The 23,637-nt window shown below is 44.6% G+C and overlaps 1 protein-coding gene across 1 annotated transcript; it reads right to left on the minus strand.

The window, feature by feature from the left end:
• Positions 1 to 1,604: 1,604 nt before the first annotated feature.
• tp53inp1 (tumor protein p53 inducible nuclear protein 1) lies at positions 1,605 to 17,985 on the minus strand. Its single transcript, XM_039738583.1, has 4 exons — positions 17,781 to 17,985; positions 10,505 to 10,798; positions 7,988 to 8,327; positions 1,605 to 2,112 (listed from the first exon to the last, which is right to left on the minus strand). Exons 2-4 carry the CDS (start codon positions 10,620 to 10,622, stop codon positions 1,866 to 1,868), a joined length of 705 nt encoding a protein of 234 aa, XP_039594517.1. The 5' UTR covers positions 10,623 to 10,798; positions 17,781 to 17,985; the 3' UTR covers positions 1,605 to 1,865.
• Positions 17,986 to 23,637: the final 5,652 nt, after the last annotated feature.

Genomic DNA, 23,637 nt, shown 5'->3' on the forward strand with positions numbered 1-23,637 from the left:
TAGTTTCGCCTATGATCAATTGACATTGCTCACATGACTAAAATGAACCAATGAATGATGGCTTTAATATTTAAAAGGGCCACATTCACTCCCTGTTCCTTTTTCACAATGGTAAAGACAAGAGAAGCACTCAAAACCACCTGAAACACCAATATCACCTAACATCAGATTGTAAAAGAGTATAAAGGCCATTTCCAAAGACCTTGGGATTCCGGTTTCTACAGTCTGTAATGTTAAGAAGCTTTCTACTCATGGAGTTGTCAAGAAACTCCCAGGACGTGATGGGAGGAGGACAGTTGATCCAAGAAGTCTTGGAAAATGAGGGTGAATTATTAAAAATACACCACAACATCCAGCAAGTTCAAGGCATGCCTGAAGTATTCTGGACTGGTGGGTTTAACCTGCACCATATGCTGTGCACAAAGAAGAACTTGATGGAGGAAGGCCTACTGCTCAAAGACAGACGTAAAAAAAATCTTTGCCTGAACCCACACTGAGAAACCATAATCCTTCTTAGAAAATGTTCTGTGAACAAATGAAACCAAAGTTGGTCTCTTTGGCAGTACAGACCACGGGTACAATTATAGGTGAAGAAATTAAGCTTACAAGGAAAAGAACAGCATTCCACAGTTAAATATGGTGGAGGTTCCATAATGTTGTGTGGCCAATTCAGGAAACGAAGGCCGTGAACGTATTAAAGGAATCACAAAGTCCGAGGATTACAAAGGGATTTTAAGAATGAAATGTGCTACCTAGTACAGTATAAGCAATCTAGGTACGAGTTGAAGGTCATGGCTCCTCAAGCAAGACAGTGACCCAAAGCACACAACCAAATGTAATGACGAATGGTTTTAAAGAGGCATAAATGAACAGTTTTAAACTGGCCAGCAATGAGTCCTGATCTCTACTTAATTTGGAAACTTTGGAAAGACCTGAATTCTGCCGTTAGGGGGAAGAGAGGAATCCTGCACAGATGTTAGAAACTTGCAGACGGCTACAAGAAATGTTAGAAGGCTGTCAACATTGCCAAGCGTCGTGCAACAAAATATTAGTGAAGAGTGCCAATAATAAAGTCCAGGTCATTTTGTTTTTTATTCCCCTCAGAAATTATTACATCTTGGATGCATTTTTCTTGTTATATCAGCTTTTATATCATCAGGATCTTTCATTAGGATGTTCACAGTTATATAATTTTCCCATAAAATACCTAAATAACACAAAGGTGCCAATAATGCTCGCATGATGCAAACGACACATCTGTTCCGATAGTTCAAAATGTATTAAGTATGAATTTTTCCCAACTCCCACACAGAGTGGACACCACTAACTCGGCATCTGGGCTGAGAGTTCCGACCCTGGTATGAGAGCCTAAGACAAAGAAACACTTAATTTAAAATGTTTAAAAAGGTTTTTAACTTTACACTGTACTGTACATCTGTTCATTTTAAACCGTGGTACAATAGATTTATATGTTTAAACATTTTACAAACAAAGCTGGCGTAATAAACCCCTTTATTTATATATATATATATATATATATATATATATATATATATATATATATATATATATATATATATATATATATATATAATAAAGGTGGATGTGGTATTTTTAATTATAAGCCACTGTACTAATTCAAATCATCAAGGAGTCAGTATTTGAGCAAGTGAAGGATGAAAACAAAAAGTATATAAAAATACGCGTACACTATGTGTATAGTGTAGATTTTTAGCCCAATGACTTGAGCTGCTTGAACTAAGGAAGGACATTTAAAACAGGAAGCTTTCATAAGCAAGAATATATTCAAAGGAGTAACATAAAAAAAAAACACTATACACACACATTTTCCAGACACCGTCATATTAATAATTAAACTGCCTCTGGCAGGGTTGCTGTATGAAAAAACCACCTTGTTTATTTGCACGAGAAGGACACTCTTTGGCAAGGTTCTGGCGACGTAGGCTGCTGCGTGTTAATCTCTGCCTCTGCACATTCTCCTTGGCACGAAGAGCGAGTCGTGTATGCTTGGCTTCTTGCAAACTTGTGTGGGTGGCAATCGCAGCTGCATAGCAGCCAATATGTTCTCCCATTCTTGGAAGGCCTCCAAGCCTGAAACCAAACCAAAAAAAAAAAAAATACACACAATCATCTACAGCAGAACCGTGTCCATGAAGGTGTGCTACAAAAATGACAATACCACCCCAAGACACAAACATACACATGAACATTCTATCCCACTTTTTATTTTTCTATATGAAAATTGAAATTTTATGCCGTATAAATAAGTTGATAATGCAGAATTCTACTGTCTTCTCTTTATATTGAGGACCACATAACCGTTCTAAAATGTAAGACACTTATCACATATCATTGGGGGGGGCCCAAACATTTGCATGGTTCTCCTTTTCTTTTTTCACTGTACAATTATACAAAACAAAAACAACACACTAATCGTACATAAAATACTGAAAGGAAATGTGTCATCTAACTTTTAAGCCTTTTGGTGATAAGTTCATATTCAGCTCACTTAGCTCTTCACAGTAACAGACACTTTAAGCAAGGGGGCCCAAACTTTTGCATACCACTGTATTTAGAACTTCTATTCACTGAGAAAAATGTGAAACTTGGCAAAATGGCTAGTGCCGTTTTTTAAACAAAAGAAAAGTCAGAACTGTAGTGCAGGTGTGTGAGAAAAACAAAGATGAGGGGCCACAGAGCACTAATAGGGGAAGAGGCTAATCAGGTATGCAAGTGCATTTAGGAAGATCTGCACGGCCAGCTTTCATTTGCAGCTCTGCAGGGTCTATTAGGACAGTGCATACACTATGGAATAAATATTCTGAGTAGATGGAGAAGAGACAGAAAAAAAACACAAAAAGTAGGACCAGAGGGAACCAAAGACAGAGAAAGGGCCTTTCGGGTGAAAAGTCTCGGTGTGGAGCGCGAAGTTGAGTTCCCAGGGAGACAAATTGAACCTGCTGAGCAGCGGTTTAGAGCAGGGGAGATGGTGGGCTCAAGATGCATACCTGTGGAGACCGGCAGAGACAGTAGGAAGGCAAGATGAAGATGGGAGTTCAATGGCATCTCGTGCCTGCTGAACAAGTTCAGATTGAGAGCAGAGACACAGGAAGTTCACTAGTGGAATTTTATGCATTTTAACTATTTATTGGATTACTCCACTCCACTGTTTTTACGAAATGTATGAAATTCTGGCTTACTCAGAAATATCGGGTTTGGTTTTGCCGCAGCTTCCTCTGCATAGAAATATAAAATGATAAATTGAATTTGAAAGAATGGGTAACAGCCACATTAAAATGTAAAACTGCCAAAGAGAACAGGACTGCATAAGCCCATTTGGGAGCAGGATGGGGTGGGACTCGGCATCAAGGAGAAAGAAAAATGTCTTCATATGCTGACCCAATGCTGTGCGCCTTAAAGGTTTTTTTGACCCAGTACTTACTTTTTTTTTGTCCCAAACCTACTTTCTATTGATTGACCAACTTAACCTGTAGTCCCCTCAGTGATGTCAAATAATTCCAACTTTTAGAACAAATGACATTTAGGAAGTTCCTATGGGTGGATTTCAAACACAAAACCTGGTCAAATTTGACATTGTAAGTGTTAACTCAACCACAGGGCTACTAAACTGAATCTTAATCCAGAAGGTACCCGGTTCAGAGTGTGGATAATCCTGAGCAAATCACAAAACCTTTGTGTGCTCCAATATCCGATTTTAATAATAAAATACTGGCCTATAGTAGGGATGAGCGGTACACCGGTACTCTATAAGCATTTTGTTAAACAGTACTTCTGGAAGACCTCATGCTGAGCTCTTCGTATTTCCCCTTATCTGACAAGCCAGAGCTTTCATGGGGGGTCAGGGCCATCTTAACAGCATCATAGGACCTCGGGCAAAGTAGTGCGCTGTGGCCCCTGTTTTGATAGCAGAACAGGAACAAACATAGGCATCAGAAACATTGTGGGGCCCCCGGCCAGTGCCCATACGTTAAGATGGCCCTGCATGGGTGACCCACATCCAACCCAATCTTCGACGGGCTCTTAGCTTAAAAGTATGTAGGCCACCCAAATTTTGACATGATGGATAATTCAAAGGGGAACAGCTGCTTGTAGTCAATGCTAAGTGCGACAATGGCAAAGCAGAGAGGCATGCAACTTTGTGGCGCAACGGGGAGAGTTATCTGTTAATTGCATCGGGCCGTTTCAGTACTGGTACCGAGCTCCGAAAACTCGTATCGATACTAATGTCACAATTTTAGTACCAATCCAACACTAGCCAGGAGTTAAGCAAAACAACCTTACCGCAATAAAAGTTATGCTGCAGTTTGGGCCCAAATGCACTACAAAGTCATTGCTATACAGCAAAGTCAACTGCAGTTTTGCTTAAAGTCAATACGTTTCTAAAATTTTACCGTTTATAACAATGCCCAGGTTTCAGTCTGGTTTAATGCTTTGTTTCAGAGTTATCTTGTCTAATGACTCCTGACACAGTGGTCACATCATGTTCAGGGAGAGTGAAAATGAGTAAATTAGATTAGATGAACTTTAATGATCCCATGGGGAAATTCAAAGTTAAAACATTAGGATTCTATTACAAAAATTTCCATATATACATACTAGGGGCTCTGCCTCCTGCTCGCAGCGCTCTCCAACCCCTGGGGTTTGGTTAACCCGATATAGTTATTTTCACTTTTATTTTAAAACTTCAGTTAAAATAATATTTGGAATTAATTTTTCTGCAAGATCGCATTGAATTTTGAATCCGTGCTTGGATTTACATTGTGTCAACGCAACGTATAACTGCCCGTGAGTAAATATTGTTTCTTTCTCTCTAATAAATAAAACAACTTTTTCGAATGGTTGTCCCTGTGATATGTTAATTGTCATAGCAAAAGCTGTTCTCACAGGAAACTGTAAACGTTTTAATACGAATGGCATATCAAGATCTCCTCTTGTGTCTAATGTTATTCGCGGAATATGTACGAGGTGTGGCAGAAAAGTAATGAGACTGGCAACACTGCAAGCGATCTGGCAACGCTGCGCTGTTGTCCTTGATAGAGCACGTGTATCAGTACCCTCCCATAGCTCAGTGCGAGTTTCAACTCCTTTCGTTAACTACGTGATTTTTGTGACTGCTATTAGCGAAGTCGTGTTTTTGGTTGTGCGTCATGCAAAATGGAACAGCGGAATTTGGAGCAACGTTGTGCTATTAAATTTTGTGTTAAGCTTGGAGAATCGGCAAGTGTGACGTTTGAAAAGTTAAAACAGGCCAATGGGGAACATTCTTTATCCCAAGCTCAAGTTTTTCAGGGAGGCCTTCAACTTCGAAAACCAATGAAAACATCGAACGTGTGAACACTCTTGTGAGATCAGACCGTCGTTTAACATTAAGAATGTTGAGTGAACAATTAAATTTGAACAGATTTACCGTTCATCAAATTTTGACTGAACATTTGTACATGAGAAAGGTCTGTGCCAAAACGGTGCTGAAAAACCTCACAATTGAGCAGAAGGACAATCGAAAAAACGCATTCCTGGGGTTTCCCAGCTCCCTTATTCACCTGACCTCAGTCCGTGTGACTTTTTCCTAAACTGAAAAATGTCCTCAAAGGATGTCATTTTGGGACTTTAGAAAACATCCAAAAGAGTGTGACGGACATGCTGAAGACCATACCGGCTGAAGACTTCCAGCACTGCTACCAACAGTGGGAACAACGTCTCCATCGGTGTGTAGCTGCCCAACTACTTTGAAGGGGATAACATTGATGTTTGAAAAAAATAAAAACTTTGGTAAATAAAAAATCAGTCTCATTACTTTTCTGCCACACCTCGTACTACACTACCTTTCTTGTCGCCTATTAAAATTTTACATGTTAGAATTGTTTGACCAATTTTAATACAACTAATCTTGTCCTATTGCATGGCCCATCACTCATACATAAATTATGCAATAATATTACGATACATCCTCCTTTCAACAGCAACTCGGCCTGTAGAAGATCGGACAGTGTTAACGCCTGTAGATATTCTATGGGATATTGTAAATTGATGTTTTTATCTTCCGCACGATCACCAACAACTGCTTCAGTATAATCTATTGATACGCATTTAACCAATTTGCCAAGTACCTGATTGACAATTTTCACATTAATTCATTTAACTTCATCATTTCTCGCTGCCATATTTAGATGAATTGATGATTCTAAACTGGATCTTCGTATGTGTGTGTTCATAAGGTCCCGGTTAAGTGCCGGAATGCACCTGATGACCGTGGTCTTGTTTTAAAATACTTGTAAGTAGGGGGTGACTTGAAAGAATCTCATGGCAAAAGTCTCCATCTCGCAGGACTTCCTTCCAAAATGTCTCTTCAAAAAGGCACATCTCGTCCCATTAGTTTTTTTATTATAATAGAGAGAGATTACAGAAAAATTTTTAAAAATCCACACACTGTACTGTGCAAAAAAAAAAAAAAAAAAAGTAGTAAGTCACCCAAGAAAATGACTGTAAAGCTAGTTATCTGGGCACGGTGCTTTATATAACATACTGCTGCAGGGCTACCCAGTGCTGACTGGGGTGGAATAAAATGTAAAGTGTGGTCACTAAATAAATTTCAGTAGAAGAAAAAAATTTTGGCCCCAAACCAAAATTTCACTGAACAAACCCACCTTAGGGGAACAACTTTGGATGTCTGTGCCAAGTCCCAAAAGTGCCTCCTAGGAGCACTTCCCCATTTTACTGCAGGTGTGGTCACTAAATGCAGTTCCCTAAGGGGAAAAATTTCAGAGCGAACTGTAGCCTGTACTCTTCACCTGTACAAATGAAGAATCTCCGTAAAATCTGGCAGAGATCGGTTATAACGGTGTGGATTTGCTTACAGGACAAACACACAAGCACCAAATACAGCTTTTTTTTTTTTTTAATCTGAGCACAAACACCCATAATGCTTAATAATACCAAAAATTGATTACGTTTTTCAAAAATATATGATTTCATGTCAACAAAATAAAAGCAACATTTAACCTGGTGCTTACTAAGCATCACAAGCAAGGATCATTCTGCTCCAGTCTGTAAAACGGCACCCTGAGCATTACACATACTGCAAGTCTTACACACAGGAAGTAAAAATGTTAGGTCTGAATACGTACTGGGAGGTCTGAAAATCGAGAGTCCACCTTCTGAGAAGGATTTAGGAGTCGTAGTGGACTCAATGCTGTCATCTGCCAGACAGTGTTCAGAAGCCATGAAGAAAGCTAACAGATTGTCAGGGTATATAGCGCCTTGATGTGGGGAGTACAAGTCTAATGTGGTTATGTGCTGGCGAGGCCTCAGCTGGAGTACTGTGTGCAGAAATCAGTGCTGGAAACAGTTCAGAGAAGAGCAACTCGGCCGATTCCAGGACTACAGAGGAAGAAGAATGAAGAAATGAGGCGTTTCTGTTTAAGCAAAAGAAGATTTAAGACGAGTCCTGACTGACCGGTTTAAAATGATGAAGGGAATTGGTCTGGTGGATCGAGACGGTGACTTACAAAGGAGATCATCGAGAAAACAGGGCCACAGTTGGAAACTTAAAGGTAAATTTCACATGAACATTATGGAGTTTTTCGTTATATGGAGAACCACAGACCATAGTGACCAAGTAGTGTGTTAGACAGTAGGACTTTCAAAACACGACTTGATGTTATTTTGGAAGAACCGAGTGGATAGGACTTGTGAGCTTTGTTGGGCTGAATGGCCGGTTCTTGCCTAGATTGTTCTAATCTTCTTCACAAAATGATAGCTTTTGCCCTCCTTCAGACTTCTTGGGCATGGCGCTAACCCTTCTGTACATAGTCTGCAAGCTCAAATACTCCATAAACACCTTTCACAGCAGACCAGACTATTGACTAGACACAAAACAAAAACCTTGAGGCTTAAACAGGAGCCTTTAAAGTAACAGACAGACTTCCAAAAAAGGAAGCAAACATACCTCAGTATTGATTTTTCAGTAGACCTTCTGGTAGCTTCCTTCAGGCCATGGCGAAGGCTGTGCACTGCATAGACAGACATGCTGGGATGCTCTATGAGGAGGTTCTCCAAGGGGCTCATCTCCACCAGAACTGGGGCATGCCCACCTGCAGTAAAGCATGGAGGAGGCGTAATAAACCAGCTCTCCTCCAATGCACAGCAGTCCAGCTGGAGGAAGACGAGGTCACCGGTGTCACCAGGCACTTCTTGAGAAGATGAGGAGCTGGTCAAAGGGGTGTCGTGCTCAAAGGAAGAAAGGTCCTTCTCACAGGCATCTTCTGTAAAGGTGTTAGTGTGGCCATCTGAGGTGTTGTGTGAAAGTTGACAAAGGGGGACAAAAACAAAATGAGAGTGGAGTAGGGAAGAGAAACAAGTCCAATGAGAAACAGAATGAAAGGGGATACGGAGAATAGAATACATCCCAATTCATGCAGTACAATAAAGATGAAGCCGACATTCGCCAAGCAAACATCCTCAAACCATTTAATATAATTCAAGGTTCAGGGGTCTGTAGTATTGTATTGGACAACCAATTTTGTGTTTTAGAGTTAATTTGAACCACTTCGCAGAGATCGGTTTTCACTTTGACATCAAGTTATTATTTTTTTCTGCTGGCCAATGTCCAAAAATCCAAATTAAATCCAAGGTGATCCAATGTTGTAGACGAATAAAATATGAGAACAACCAAGGGGGATTACTTTTTATAGGCAAAAAAAAGGTACTTGGACCCCTTCACTTTTTACTCCGTTTGTTCCATTGCATCCACTGCTAAAATCTTTTGAATTCATTTCCTCCCTCATCAAGGAACACTCAAAATACCCCAGAATGACAAAGTGAAAACACAATTTTAGAATTTTTTGCAAATTTATAATAAAAAAATGTAAACGGATTATCATACCGACACAACTATTAAGGTGCACCTTTGGCAGCAATCACGGCCCGGAGTCTTCCTCGGTGTAGCATGACGAGCTTTGCACATCCGGATTTGGGGGATTGTCTGACCTCCTTCTCTGCAGAGCCGCTCACGCTGTGTCAGGTGGGATAGAGACTGGCGGTGGACAGCTATTTTCAGGTCTCTCCAGAAACAGTCGATTGAGGTCAAGTCCAGGCTCTAGCTGGGCCACTCAAAATATTCACAGAGTTGACTTTAAGCCATTCCTGTGTTGTGCTTGACCTGCTGGAAGGTGAACTTCTGACCCAGTCTCTGGTCCAAAGCTCCCTGGAAAAGGTTTTCACCAAGGATCTCTCTGTGCTTTCCTCTGTACAGCTGTCCCTCAACCCCGTCTAATCTCCTTGCCCCCTGATGTTGCCACCAATGCCATGGTATTGCCCAGGTAATCAAGTGGTGCCTGGCTGCCTTCAGATGTGAAGTGTAGAATTGAGGCTGAACCGTTCAATTTTGGTTTCATCAAACTAGAAACCCCCTGTTTCTCATGGTCAGTGTCTCTTTTAGGTGCCTTTTTCTGCATACTCCAAGTGGCTTATATGTGATTCTGTCATACACCCCAGATTTATGGACTGTTGTAATGTTGCTTGTCTTTCTGGAGGCTTCTTCAATCTCCACACAGGTTCTCTGGAACTCAGCTAGAGTGACCACTGGGTTCTTGGTCACCTTTCTAACCAAGGCCCTTCTTCCCTGATTGTTCAGTTTAGCCAAACAGCCATTTAAGAATTATGGAGGCCACTGTGCTCTTAAGAACCTCCAACGCAGCAGCTATTTTGTTGTTGTCTTCCCCAGATCTGTGCCTTGACACAATTCTGTCTTCAAGCCCTGCGTGTAATTCCATTTGACCTCGTGGTTTGGTTTTTGCTCAGCTGTGGGGTATTCTACAGACAGCTGCGTGCCTTTCCAAATCAGTCCAGTCAACTGAATTGACCCCAGGTGGACCCCCAACAAGGAGTAGAAACATCTCAACAATGATCAACAGCATGGGATGCACTTGAGCCACACCACAAGTGTCATGGCAAAGGATCTGAACACTTGTACCAATGTGACATTTCAGCTTTTTACTTTGAATAAATTTGCAAAATGCCCTAAAATCCTGTGATCCTGCGGTATTGAGTAAAACAAAATCAGTGTAAATGGTTTTAGCACAAGGCTGCGATATAACAAAATGTGAAAAAGGTGTAGGGGTCTCAATTGTATCTGAGGGCTCTGTATACCACGGCAGCCCCCAAGAACTCCAAGTTACGGGGAGAGAGCCCACATATTCTGTTAGGAAACTAGAGTAACCGGTCATTGTAGAAATCAAAAACTAATCAGTAATACAGAGCCCACCAAGATTCTGTTTTGTACATTCCTATTCCATTTTATCCTCTCCTGTATTATTCAGTTTCCTCGATTTGTAGCTTCAATAATGAGACAAATTCCTAACAACTATGGTTCCTATAAACAAAGCTTTAGATCTTGTGGAGTCAAGTGCCAATGTCAGAAATGATTTGTTACTGAAAAGATTACCCACACTTCCATATCACTTACCCAAATCCACAAGAATCCAGTCGTCCTCCTCTTCCTTTTCACTCAAGTCAGGCTCTGTGTTTGCGCCATCAGTATATGCAGGCTCCCCAAACAGGCAACTGGTAAACTTCTGGAACATGGTCGAAGGAGGAAGGAAACGTTTGGCTGCAGCTTTGTGGCGAGTGCTTTACGAAAGCGCAACGGGAGCTGCTCAGACAGGTAACTGTTTCTATTATTAAAGTGCATAAGTGTCAAGGTTCATATGAGGGAAGTACTTGGAAGGTTATTCATAGTTGTGGCTGGTCGCGGAATGCCCTGCAAGGCAAAAACAAAAGCATATTACGATAACCTCTTCACCAAAGTAGATGCTACCGTCTAGACACAATAATACATAAAAAGGCTCTTTTTATATTATACAGAGAGAGAACAAGGCATTGAGCGGCTACAATAAAGGAAATCTAATTGGCACATGTCACAGACATTGCACATCATTATTGGCCTAAAACAATACAAAGGGGGAATGAAAAACATTTCCTCACATAATGGAAGGCCCACTACAGAAATGCTGTTCATTAACTTAAATGTGATGTTACGGGAACGACAGTCAGTTATATACGACAAAACGAGATTCGTTCTGGACAGGACTGTAGTGCGGTGACACACATACGAGGCATGACGGCACAGCTGCTGCAGAGCAGGTTTAAATGCCAGCCAGATGGCAGTCTGTGTATCGTTTGCTCGGATTTTATTTTATGCCAGGCACTTCAGTATCTCTAATTAGCTCAGTACAAGTAAACTTGAGTGGCTAGTTCTCAGTGTGGATGAATGGAACTTTGTGCCCAAAGGGAAAATTTGGCTTTTCACAGCAGCTCTCTCTCTCTCAATATATATATATATCTGTACACACACACACACACACACACACAACCGGTGTCGGAGCTTGGTCTGCATTGCCCGTTTCCAGTGAGAGTTGGACTCCACCAGGGCTGCCCTTTGTCACCGATTCTGTTCATAACTTTTATGGAGAGCATTTCTAGGCGCAGCCAGGGTGTTGAAGGGGTCTGGTTTGGTGGACTCAGGATTGGGTCACTGCTTTTTGCAGATGATGTTGTCCTGTTTGCTTCATCAGGCCGTGATCTTCAGCTCTCTCCGTTGCAGCTGGGATGGGAATCAGCACCTCCAAATCCAAGACCATGGTCCTCAGCCAGAAAAGGGTGAAAAGTGCCCTGTCAGGGTTGGGGGCGAGATCCTGCCCCAAGTGGAGGAGTTCAAGTATCTCGGGGTCTTGTTCACGAGTGAGGGAAGAATGGAGCAGAAGATCAACAGGCGGATCGGTGCGGCGTCCACAGTGATGTGGGCTCTGCATCGGTCTGTCGTGGTGAAAAAGGAGCGGAGCCATAAGGCAAAGCCCTCAATTTAGCAGTCGATCTACTTTCTTACCCTCACCTATGGTCATGAGCTATGGGTAGTGACCGAAAGAACGAGATCGCGAATACAAGCGGCTGAAATGATTTTCCTCCACAGGGTGTCTGGGCTTTCCCGTAAAGACAGGGTGAGAAGCTCAGAGTAGAGCCGCTGCTCCTCCTCATTGAGAGGAGTCACATGAGGTGGCTCGGGCATCTGATCAGGATGCCTCCTGGACGCCTACCTGGTGAGGTGTTCCGGGCACGTCTAACCAGGAAGAAGTCCCGGGGAAAACCCAGGACACGCTGGAGGGTCTATGTCTCCCGGCTGGCCTGGGAACGCCTTGGGATTCTCCCAGAAGAGCTAGAAGAAGTGGCAGAGGAGAGGGAAGTCTGGGCATCTCTACTCAAGCTGCTGCCCCCGCAACCCGATCTCAGATAAGTGGAAAGATAGAGTGGGTACAGAAAGTATTCAGACCCCCTTTAATTTTTCACTCTTTGTTATATTGCAGCCATTTGCTAAAATCATTTAAATTAATTTTTTTCCTCATTAATGTACACACAGCACCCCATATTGACAGACAAAAAAAAAGAATTTTTGAAATTGTTGCAGATTTATTAAAAAAGACAAACTGAAATATCACATGGTCCTAAGTATTCAGACCCTTTGCTGTGACACTCCTATATTTAACTCCGGTGCTTTCCATTTCTTCTGATCATCCTTGAGATCACCTTCATCTGAGTCCAGCGTCCAGTGTTTGATTCTACTGATTGGACTTGATTAGGAAAGCCACACACCTGTCTGTCTATATAAGACCTTACAGCTCACAATGCATGTCAGAGCAAATGAGAATCATGAGGTCAAAGGAACTGCCTGAAGAGCTCAGAGACAGAATTGTGGCAAGGCACAGATCTGGCCAAGGTTACAAAAAAAATTTCTGCTGCACTTAAGGTTCCCAAGAGCACAGTGGCCTCCATAATCCTTAAATGGAAGACGTTTGGGACGACCAGAACCCTTCCTAGAGCTGGCCGTCCGGCCAAGCTGAGCTACCGGGGGAGAAGAGCCTTGGTGAGAGAGGTAAAGAAGAACCCAAAGATCACTTTGGCTGAGCTCCAGAGATGCAGTCAGGAGATGGGAGAAAGTTGTAGAAAGTCAACCATCACTGCAGCCCTCCACTAGTCAGGGCTTTATGGCAGAGTGGCCTGTCGGAAGCCTCTCCTCAGTGCAAGACACAGGACAGCCCGCATGGAGTTTGCTAAAAGACACTTGAAGATTCTTTGGTCTGATGAGACCAAGATAGAAGTTTTTGGCCTTAATTCTAAGCGGTATGTGTGGAGACAACCAGGCACTGCTCATCACTTGTCCAATACAGTCCCCACAGTGAAGCATGGCGGTGGCAGCATCAAGCTGTGGGGGTGTTTTTCAGCTGCAGGGACAGGATGACTGGTTGCAATCGAGTGAAAGATGAATGTGGTCAAGTACAGGGATATACTGGACAAAAACCTTCTCCAGAGTGCTGAGGACCTCAGACTGGGCCGAAGGTTTACCTTCCAACAAGACAATGACCCTAAGCACACAGCTAAAATAACGAAGGAGTGGCTTCACAACAACTCTGTGACTGTTCTTGAATGGCCCAGCCAGAGCCCTGACTTAAACCCAATTGAGCATCTCTGGAGAGACCTAAAAATGGCTGTCCACCAACGTTTACCATCCAACCTGACAGAACTGAAGAGGATCTGCAAGGAGGAATGGCAGAGGATCCCCAAATCCAGGTGTGAAAAACTTGTTGCGTCTTTCCCAAGAAGACTCCTGGCTGTATGAGCTCAAAAGGGGGCTTCTACTAAATACTGAGCAAAGGGTCTGAATACTTAGGACCAGGTGAGATTTCAGTTTTTCTTTTTTAATAAATCTGCAACAATTTCAAAAATTATTTTTTTTGTCTGTCAATATGGGGTGCTGTGTGTACATTAATGAGGAAAAAAATTAATTTAAATGCTTTTAGCAAATGGCTGCAATATAACAAAGAGTGAAACATTGAAGGGGGTCTGAATACTTCCTGTACCCACTGTAGATAGATAGAAAAAGATTTGTCACATCTCCCAGTACGGTCTCAAGAACATGGAGGAGATACCAGGAGATGGTCCGTTACGCGAGGAGAGCTGGACATCAACCCAGCAGCAGGACCAGTATCTGCTCCTTGGTGCGAGAAAGAACAGGAGCAGCATTGCCACAGCCCTAAAAATGACCTCCAGCTGGCTACTGGTGTGTACGTTTCAGACCAAACTGTCCCAGACAGACACCATGAGACTGGCATGAGGGCCCAACAGCCTCCAGTGGGACTGAGCACATGTGTGAACCGGGCGCCAGTGGCGAAGCTGCCAATTGTGGTGTTCTCTGGTGAATGCCATTCGAGCTGCACAGTGATGGGCTGTGAGCACAGGTCCCTTTTCAAGGTTTTAGAGTGTAGACTTGCACACTAATATGGTTTCTTGTATCAATGTGAGACGAGATCTTTATTGTCACATGCACTGTGAGTGTAGTGGGGGAATAATTAAATAGCAGCACATATGTAACGTAATTACAGATACATCAGCAGGTGGGTACTGTAACAGGGCATCTAAGATCAGGTTTCCAAGAGTTCAGTGGACTTGGGGCCTGGGGTCAGAAGCTGTCCCTGAAGATGATGGCAAGTGGTTGAGGCATCTTCAAGTCCAGCAGAAGGTATCAGAGTCTGCAGACCAACGGCGACAGACTGAACAACAGCTTCTTGCCACAGGTAGTTAGGCGACTCAACTCGGTGTTACCTCCGTCCCCGGGGTGTCCCATAGGCTCATATCTAATTACCCTTCTGCATTCCTGGTCCACTGTACACCACCTATCATCACCGACTGCCATTTGTCAATATGTCGTAAATTTGTACAGATGTTGTTTCTTGTTGTGCATTGCCTTATGTAAATCTACCCAACCCCTGTATTGCTTCTCTAATAAACAAAGACAGACCCGCCATACATGCCCAGCCAGAAGGATGCTGAAAGTAGCAGTTAGATGGATGTGAGGGTCCCCTGCCAGGATCAGTGCCAATGGAAAGACTATGAGAGACTGCACCTAGGGAGCCTCCGAGCAGCCATGAGTCGAGGTAATTCTTGGTAGCAAAAACCAATCAGGTCGCTTTCTGCTACCAAGAATTGAAAGCTCGGGCCAATCACAGCCCGTATCGGCTACCAAGAATTGGCCAATAACGGATTGGTCGGCTACCAAAACTCAGAAAGGGCGGGCCAACCTCTTGTCAGTTAACGTATTCTGCAAAAGCTCGTAAAGTCGGCACACCGGCGCTTTTCGATTCAATTTGAACTTTCTAAAAATGTTACTCACGAGTGTCGGTTTGTGCAGATAGATTTACATTCACGTGCACATTTCTGAATGATTGTGTTAAACATTCTTGGTGCTAAACGTGTAAAGACAGATATAATAAACATTGAATTGTATAATCAGTTTCATTTTTTATACTTGACACTAATTTCACAAATCGTTCATATCAATGCTAATACAGAATAATAATTATAGTTATACTCTATATTAATGATGTTATAAAATATGCTTATAAAATAGACCTACACCTTTAATACTCACGACGATTCTAATTGTGCTGTAGAACAGCTTTATAGTATATAAACATTTCCCTTTGCAATATTTCCAAATATTTATTTTTACCTACTTCAAATTAATTACATGTCAGCATCAACTAGAATATTACTTCCCAAATTTTATAAGTACATACAAACTCAAGGCTGTGCACTATTATGATTTATTCATTCTTATTGTAGCCCTCTTGATTATCTGTGCGGCCATCTCAGGCCATGGCACAGGTGCTATATAAGTAAGTGAAATGCATTATTATCTGTTAGAATTGTGATTCAATAGGATGGGCAGGCAGTTTCTTTAAGTGTGACTTTAACGGTGTGTGTTGTCCGTGTGTTCCTTGACAAACCAATCACTCATTAAGCACTTTTTGTTTAATCAATAAAGAAAAACAAACGACTACATCTGCAATGTAGGATTCAAACCACTGTTCGTTGAAGTTTTTTTTTTAATTTATTTTAGAGATATACTCTTCCATTCAGCAATGTCCCATGAGCAGGATTCGAACCCGGGTCCCTGCAATAATTTCTGGTAGATCGTCTCTCAAGAATAGCAGCTAAACCTCGACTAATACGCGATATTCTGGGAGCAAAGAATCACCCTCTGGACTTGGTAGCGATGCTCTGCCGGCATGCCCCCCAGTTTGGGCCCCCCTCCAGTGGCTCATAAAAGCTGTGGTTCAAGAGGGCAGCCTTACTGGGGAGGTCTCCACTAATTTGTTCCTGCTCTAGAAGTGCTTCACTGGCCAAGAACCTCAGGGGCCGCCATAAAAGGAGCCAGTCTGCCACAGCCCGAGAGTCAGGAGGGGGACGACAAGGCTTGTGGGGGGTTAGTGGAAGGAAGGATTGGGATAAAAAAAAAACAATTGAGGTCAAATAACAAATGACTTCATTTGAACCAGGGACTCTGGAGCTCTGCTACACCCCCTAGTGGTCACACTGTATCGTCATTTTTTATCGACTACCACGGTGTGTGTACCCGTAGATGGTATGACAATGAAACCCACCTGACTACCTGTATTTGAGTGTGGGTGCCAAGTTTTCTTCTTTGTACCTCAGTTTATTGCAGTATCTTTTTTTACATAAATACATGCATAAAATAAAAATGCGACCATTACAATGCACGGCATTTACAGTAATGAGTAGATTTTGTCCATAGCTGGTCTTCCATATCTTGACAAACCGTTCCCTGACCCAAAGCAACTTGAGAACCACTCGCTATATCGAATACAAAATTCATGAGGGTGTACACTGCAAAAAGAAACGCGTTTTGCTTCTACTGGTATTACTCTTGACATGTCATCTCCAGACTTTGATCAACACCCGTTAGTTAAAATAAAAAATAAGAGTTGGAAACGTATGGCTTGCAATACAAAATAAACACTGTTTGATGTTCGTGAACTTTATGATACTACACACTAAAAATATTACCGTAACGGTGCGCAAAAAAGTCGCATTTGGTGGCGCGACAGTTCGTGTGCTCAGATCATCTGTGCCATACTATTCCAAAAGTCAGCTTCCCGAATGTCCTGAACGATTCTTCCGAAGCTCTGGTTGTTCCTCTCCGCCCCTCAGTTAACGGCCGTGTCCCAAGGCGAGCGGACGTTACAGTTTACACACCGACTCGCCGTTTCCGCATGCGCATTACGCAGCAAAAAAAAAAATGTATATCGAATAATTACGAAGCACGGAAGCCGCGTTACGTCGCTGTGGGTTAAACAAGCCTCTGGACTGGCCGTTTAACGGTGTCCATCGCATAAGGAGACGGTATAACCAGCACATTAGTCTGGAATGCGGAGGTATTACAATCGTCAAGAAAGATCGCGTCCATTTTTTTTTTCTTACTTGATATGGAGGGTATCTCTAACAACTGGAGCCTCCGGGAGGGCTGACGTTACGAAGGAACAAAACCCGCCCGCATCTCGCCCTTCGAGTGCTCGGTACGGGCCAAGCGTCAGCTCGCCCAGTCTTTTGTTTTTTTATTTTTTCTTCACTTTATTTAACCATCAGTAGAGAAATGCAGCCATCGGGCAACACGAATGACATCCTTAAGTGTGCCGTCTTTCGACTCGGGTTCCACCTGATTATATGTTTTATTATTATTCTTTTTAATCATTAATCAAACATTAAAATTAATTTGCCTATGCAGCACGTTTGTATTTCACTCTGTCCTAACCCCCGTAGCGAAGCTACACCTCGGGCTGTTTCTCCTTGTTTTCCGGAGACGCGTCTTTACACAAAGAACTCTCACCCACCTGCAGTTACTTTATCTTGTCTCACTTGTAAACTCTTGGAAGGCAAAAAAAATAAGGCTTGATAAAAGCTTTGAGGTAGAAAGACAAAAAAAAATAATAATAGTAAAAAATATACATAGATTTTCTTCTCAGAAGAAAGTATAATTAATTTTCTGGACCTTCCTAATCCGCGCACAACATTTAATCCACTACTTCCTCGCACTTCCCTAGGTCCAAACTGACTTCTTTGTTATTGTTGTGGAGTATTAACAGCTGATCGCTAGTGACGTTTCTGGGCCCCGCCCCCATTTCGGATGACGTCACACTAGAGGCCAATGAAAAGGGTTCTCCTACTCCAAGGTCTCGTTTCAAAAGGTTGTCACTAACGCACGTGATCTGAGCCAGAGCGACAACTACAAACAAGTCCGGGCAGCGAGGAAAAGGAAGAGGAAAAAAAAAAACGTTCGATGGAGAAGTCAAGTTACCTCAGGAGACCGGGAGTCGCTAACAGACGCCGTTCCTCTGCCAGCATCAACATTTGACCGAATATGAATTATGATATTTGTATCCGGCCTACGTAGAATAATTCGTTTAGCTTAGCACTAATTTATGAACGCAGCATTAGATCCGTCATATGATGAAATTATTGATTTTGAGTAACTGCTGTGATTAATAAGGTAGATATAGTTCAAGCTGCTTTTTATTGTACATTGTACAGTTATTCTTCTAATGAACAGCCAGGTCGTTTATCACATTAAGCACTTACAGGTTCACATTTACTAGCCTTCACTTCACTTTTGTCTTTACTTGTGCACAAGAGACTTCAGCATTAGTTAAGTTGAGCACACAGGATTCCAGCATTCTTAACATTTTTCAGAAATCTCAAAATAGTCCTTAATTTCACAATGTGAAATAATAAATTGTAGAGAGGGTCAATAGAGCCATACGATCCATGGCTGACACTTCTTTCGACGAATATTAACTTGTTGTCCAACATGCCGATGCATTTCAGGACTTTACTTACTTCATCAGGACGAGACACTTAGAGACCTAAAGACAAACGGATTGCTTTCTTCTTATTGAGGCTTCGACATTCCATATAAATACAGTGCCCCCTCCATGATGTTCGGGACAAAGACCCATTTCTCTTTGATCAGCACTCCACAGTTTAAAATTACAAATCAAACAATTCAGACATCGTTATTAAAGTCATTTCAGGGGATTTGCAGACATTTTGGTCATACAACACAGTCCCCCCATTTCACGGCCCCACAGTGTTTGGGACAAATGGTGTCACCCCAGATGTTTGTGATCCCTCAGGTGGGTTTCATGGTTTCACAGTACACCTCGGTTTGCTTCTACCCTTTGCAGTCTGTAGTCGCCATTATTCAACATGAGGGTAAGAGCTGTGCCAATGAAAGTCGAAGAAGCCATTAGGAGGCTGAAAACAAGAATAAAACCATTAGAAATATTAGAAAAACTGTAAGATCACCAAAACCAACTGTCTGCCTATGCATGAAGAAGAAAGAACACGCTGGTGAGCTCAGTAATCACAACGGGTCTGGTAGGCCAAGAAAGACCTCCACTGCTGATGACAGGAGAATCCTCACTGTGGTAAAGAAAAAGCCCCCAAACGCCTGTCCGATAGATCAGACACAGTCTTCAGGGGGGCCGGTGTGTGTGTGTGTGTGTGCGTGTGTGTGTCTCAGAGACAACTATCAGCAGAAGACGTCACGAACAGAAACACAGAGGAGGCCACACTGCATGATGGAGACCACAAAAGCTGGACGGCAAGATTACAGATTGTGAAGGACTTGAAAGAGCCTGCAGGATTCTGGGAAAAGGTCAGGTGGACAGACGAGACAAAGGTGAACCTCATCAGAGTGACGGTGAGAGAAATGTGTGGGGACAAAAATGGAACTGCACAGGATCCAAAGCAGACCACCTCATCTGTTAAGCATGGCGACTTGGACATGTATGGCTGCCACAGGTCCTGGCACACTTCTCTTCATTGATGATGGAACTGCTGACGGTACGATGAATTCTGAGGTGTGGAGAAACATCTGATCTCCTCAGGTTCCAGTAAATGCACTTCATCCTAACACAAGATAATGATCCAAACATAAAGCTGAGGCAGTGCAGGAGTTTTATCAAAGCTAAAAAAAATGGAAAATTCTGGAATGGCCAAGCCAGTCACCTGATTTAAATCCATTTGAGCTGGCCTTCCATACGCTGAAGGGGACAAGCCCCCAGAAAGATGGCTGCACGAGAGACCTGGCAGAGCATCACCAGAGAAGACCCTCAGCGTCTGGTGATGTCTACGAGACACAGACGTCAAGCAGTCATTGCATGTGAGGGATTTCCGACAAAGTCCTAAATATGAGGGCTGTTATAAACCTTATAGTGCCACACCTGAAATGGGGGGACCGTGTAGAAAATGTCTTGTGTGACCAAAATGTGTTCAGTGAACCAAGAGAGTCGGGGTCATCAGGCGCTGTACAACTGAACACCAGCAAAACCAAGGAGCTGGTGGTGGATTTTAGGAGGACCAGGCCCCTCATGGACCCCGTGATCATCAGAGGTGACTGTGCAGAGGGTACAGACCTATAAATACCTTGGAGTGCAGCTGGATGATAAACTGGACTGGACTGCCAACACTGATGATCTGTACAAGAGAGGACAGAGCCGACTATACTTCATTAGAAGACTGGCGTCCTTCAACATCTGCAATAAGATGCTGCAGATGTTCTATCAGACGGTTGTGGCGAGCGCCCTCTTCTATGTGGTGGTGTGCTGGGGAGGCAGCATAAAGAAGAGGGACACCTCACGTCTGGACAAACTGGTGAGGAAGGCAGGCTCTGTTGTAGGCACTGAGCTGGACAGTCTGACATCCGTGGCAGAGCGACGGGCGCTGAGCAGACTCCTGTCAATCATGGAGAATCCACTGAACAGGATCAGGAGCAGCCATCAGAGACTGACTGCTGTCACCATCCTGCTCCACTGACAGACTGAGGAGACCCCACACTATGCGACTCTTCAATTCCACCCGGGGGGTAAACATTAACATTATTCAAAGTTATTGTCTGTTATACCTGCATTGTTATCACTCTTTAATTTAATATTGTTCTTTATCAGTATGCTGCTGCTGGAGTATGGGAATTTCCCCTTGGGATTAATAAAGTATCTGTCTATCTATCTATTATATAGTGCCTTATCTGTCTATCTATCTTCCATCCATCCATCCTCTTCCGCTTATCCGAGGTCGGGTCGCGGGGGCAGCAGCTTAAGCAGAGAGGCCCAGACTTCCCTCTCCCGGCCACTTCTTCCAGCTCTTCCGGGAGAATCCCAAGGCGTTCCCAGGCCAGCCGGGAGACATAGTCCCTCCAGCGTGTCCTGGGTCTTCCCCGGGCCTCCTCCCGGTTGGGCGTGCCCGAACACCTCACCAGGGAGGCGTCCAGGAGGCATCCTGATCAGATGCCCGAGCCACCTCATCTGACTCCTCTCGATGCGGAGGAGCAGCGGCTCTACTCTGAGCCCCTCCCGGATGACTGAGCTTCTCACCCTATCTTTAAGGGAAAGCCCAGACACCCTGCGGAGGAAACTCATTTCAGCCGCTTGTATTCGCGATCTCGTTCTTTCGGTCACTACCCATAGCTCATGACCATAGGTGAGGGTAGGAGCGTAGATCGACTGGTAAATTGAGAGCTTTGCCTTACGGCTCAGCTCCTTTTTCACCACGACAGACCAATGCAGAGCCCTCATCACTGTGGATGCCGCACCGATCCGCCTGTCGATCTCACGCTCCGTTCTTCACTCACTCGTGAACAAGACCCCGAGATACTTGAACTCCTCCACTTGGGGCAGGATCTCTCCCCAACCCTGAGAGGGCACTCCACCCTTTTCGGCTGAGGACCATGCTCGGATTTGGAGGTGCTGATTCTCATCCCAGCCGCTTCACACTCAGCTGCGAACCGATCCAGAGAGCTGAAGATCACGGCCTGATGAAGCAAACAGGACAACATCATCTGCTAAAAGCAGTGACCCAATCCTGAGTCCACCAAACCGGACCCCTTCAACACCCTGGCTGCGCCTAGAAATTCTGTCCATAAAAGTTATGAACAGAATGGTGACAAAGGGCAGCCCTGGCGGAGTCCAACTCTCACTGGAAGCGGGCTCGACTTACTGCGGCAATGCGGACCAAGCTCTGACACGGTTGTACAGAGACCGAACAGCTCTTATCAGGGGTCCGGTACCCCATACTCCCGAGCACCCCACAGGATTCCCGAGGGACACGGTCGAATGCCTTTTCCAAGTCCACAAAACACATGTAGACCGGTCGGGCAAACTCCCATGCACCCTCAGGACTCTGCTAAGGGTGAAGAGCTGGTCCACTGTTCGCGACCAGGACCGAAAACCACACTGTTCCTCCTGAATCCGAGGTTCGACTATCCGACGGACCCTCCTCTCCAGAACCCCCGAATAGACTTTTCCAGGGAGGCTGAGGAGTGTGATCCCTCTGTAGTTGGAACACACCCTCCGGTCCCCCTTTTTAAAGAGGGGACCACCACCCCGGTCTGCCAATCCAGAGGCACTGTCCCGATGTCCATGCGATGTTGCAGAGGCGTGTCAACCAAGACAGTCCTACAACATCCAGAGCCTTAAGGAACTCGGGCGTATCTCATCCACCCGGGGCCCTGCCACCAAGGAGTTTTTGACCACCTCGGTGACTTCAGTCCCAGAGATGGGAGAGCCCACCTCAGAGTCCCCAGGCTCTGCTTCCTCGTGGAAGGCATGTTAGTGGGATTGAGGAGGTCTTGAAGTACTCCTCCCACCGACCCACAACGCCCCGAGTGAGGTCAGCAGCGCACCATCCCCACCATATACGGTGTTGACACTGCACTGCTTCCCCTCCTGAGGCGCGGACGGTGGACCAGAATCTCCTCGAAGCCGTCCAAAGTCGTTCTCCATGGCCTCTCCAAACTCCTCCCATGCCCGAGTTTTGCCTCAGCAACAACGAAGCCGCGTTCGCTTGGCCTGCCGGTGCCTATCAGCTGCCTCCAGAGACCCACAGGACAAAAAAGTCCTATAGGACTCCTTCTTCAGCTTGACGGCATCCCTCACCGCTGGTGTCCACCAACGGGTTCGGGGATTGCCGCCTTGAACCGTCACCTTATCGTGGTGGAGGGGTTTGCGTGTCCCAATGATCCTAGGAGCTATGTTGTCCGGGGCTTTATGCCTGGTAGAACCACCCAAGGCAAACTGGTCCTAGGTGAGGGATGAGACAAAGCGGTTCAACAAACCTCAATGATGGCGAAACCTTTGGGCGACGTTTTCCCTTGCCTGGGCGGGTCACGGGCCCCCTCTGGAGCCAGGCCTGGAGGTGGGGCTCGATGGCGGCGCCTGGTGGCGGGCCTGCACCCATGGGGCTCGGCGGGCACAGCCGAGAGGTAACGTGGGTCCTCCTCCCCATGGGCTCACCACCTATGGGAGAGGCCAAGGAGGTTGGGTGCAGTGTGAGTTGGGTGGTGGCGGCGGGACCTTGGCGGTCTGATCCTCGGCTACAGAAACTGGCTCTTGGGACGTGGAATGTCACCTCTCTGAAGGTGAAGGAGCCTGAGCTAGTGCGCGAGGTCGAGAGGCTCCGGCTAGATATAGTCGGACTCACCTCGACGCACAGCTTGGACTCTGGAACCAATCTTCTTGAGAGGGGCTGGACTCTCTACCACTCTGGAGTTGCCCCCGGTGAGAGGTGCCGAGCAGGTGTGGGCATACTTATTGCCCCCCGACTTGGAGCGTGTGCATTGGGGTTTACCCCAGTGGATGAGAGGGTGGCCTCCCTCCGCCTTCGGGTGGGGTGAAGGGTCCTGACTGTTGTTTG

The sequence above is a fragment of the Polypterus senegalus genome, chromosome 16, assembly GCF_016835505.1.
Source record: "Polypterus senegalus isolate Bchr_013 chromosome 16, ASM1683550v1, whole genome shotgun sequence".
NCBI lineage: Eukaryota > Metazoa > Chordata > Cladistia > Polypteriformes > Polypteridae > Polypterus > Polypterus senegalus.

Excerpts from the sequence above, each read along its gene's own strand:
- tp53inp1 (XM_039738583.1), bottom strand. The coding sequence starts at position 10,622 with ATGTTCCAGAAGTTTACCAGTTGCCTGTTTGGGGAGCCTGCATATACT. Across the intron at positions 8,328-10,504 it reads CTGGATTCTTGTGGATTTGG|ATGGCCACACTAACACCTTT; the intron begins GTAAGTGATATG and ends ACAACACCTCAG. Across the intron at positions 2,113-7,987 it reads ACTGAAAAATCAATACTGAG|GCTTGGAGGCCTTCCAAGAA; the intron begins GTATGTTTGCTT and ends GTTTGGTTTCAG.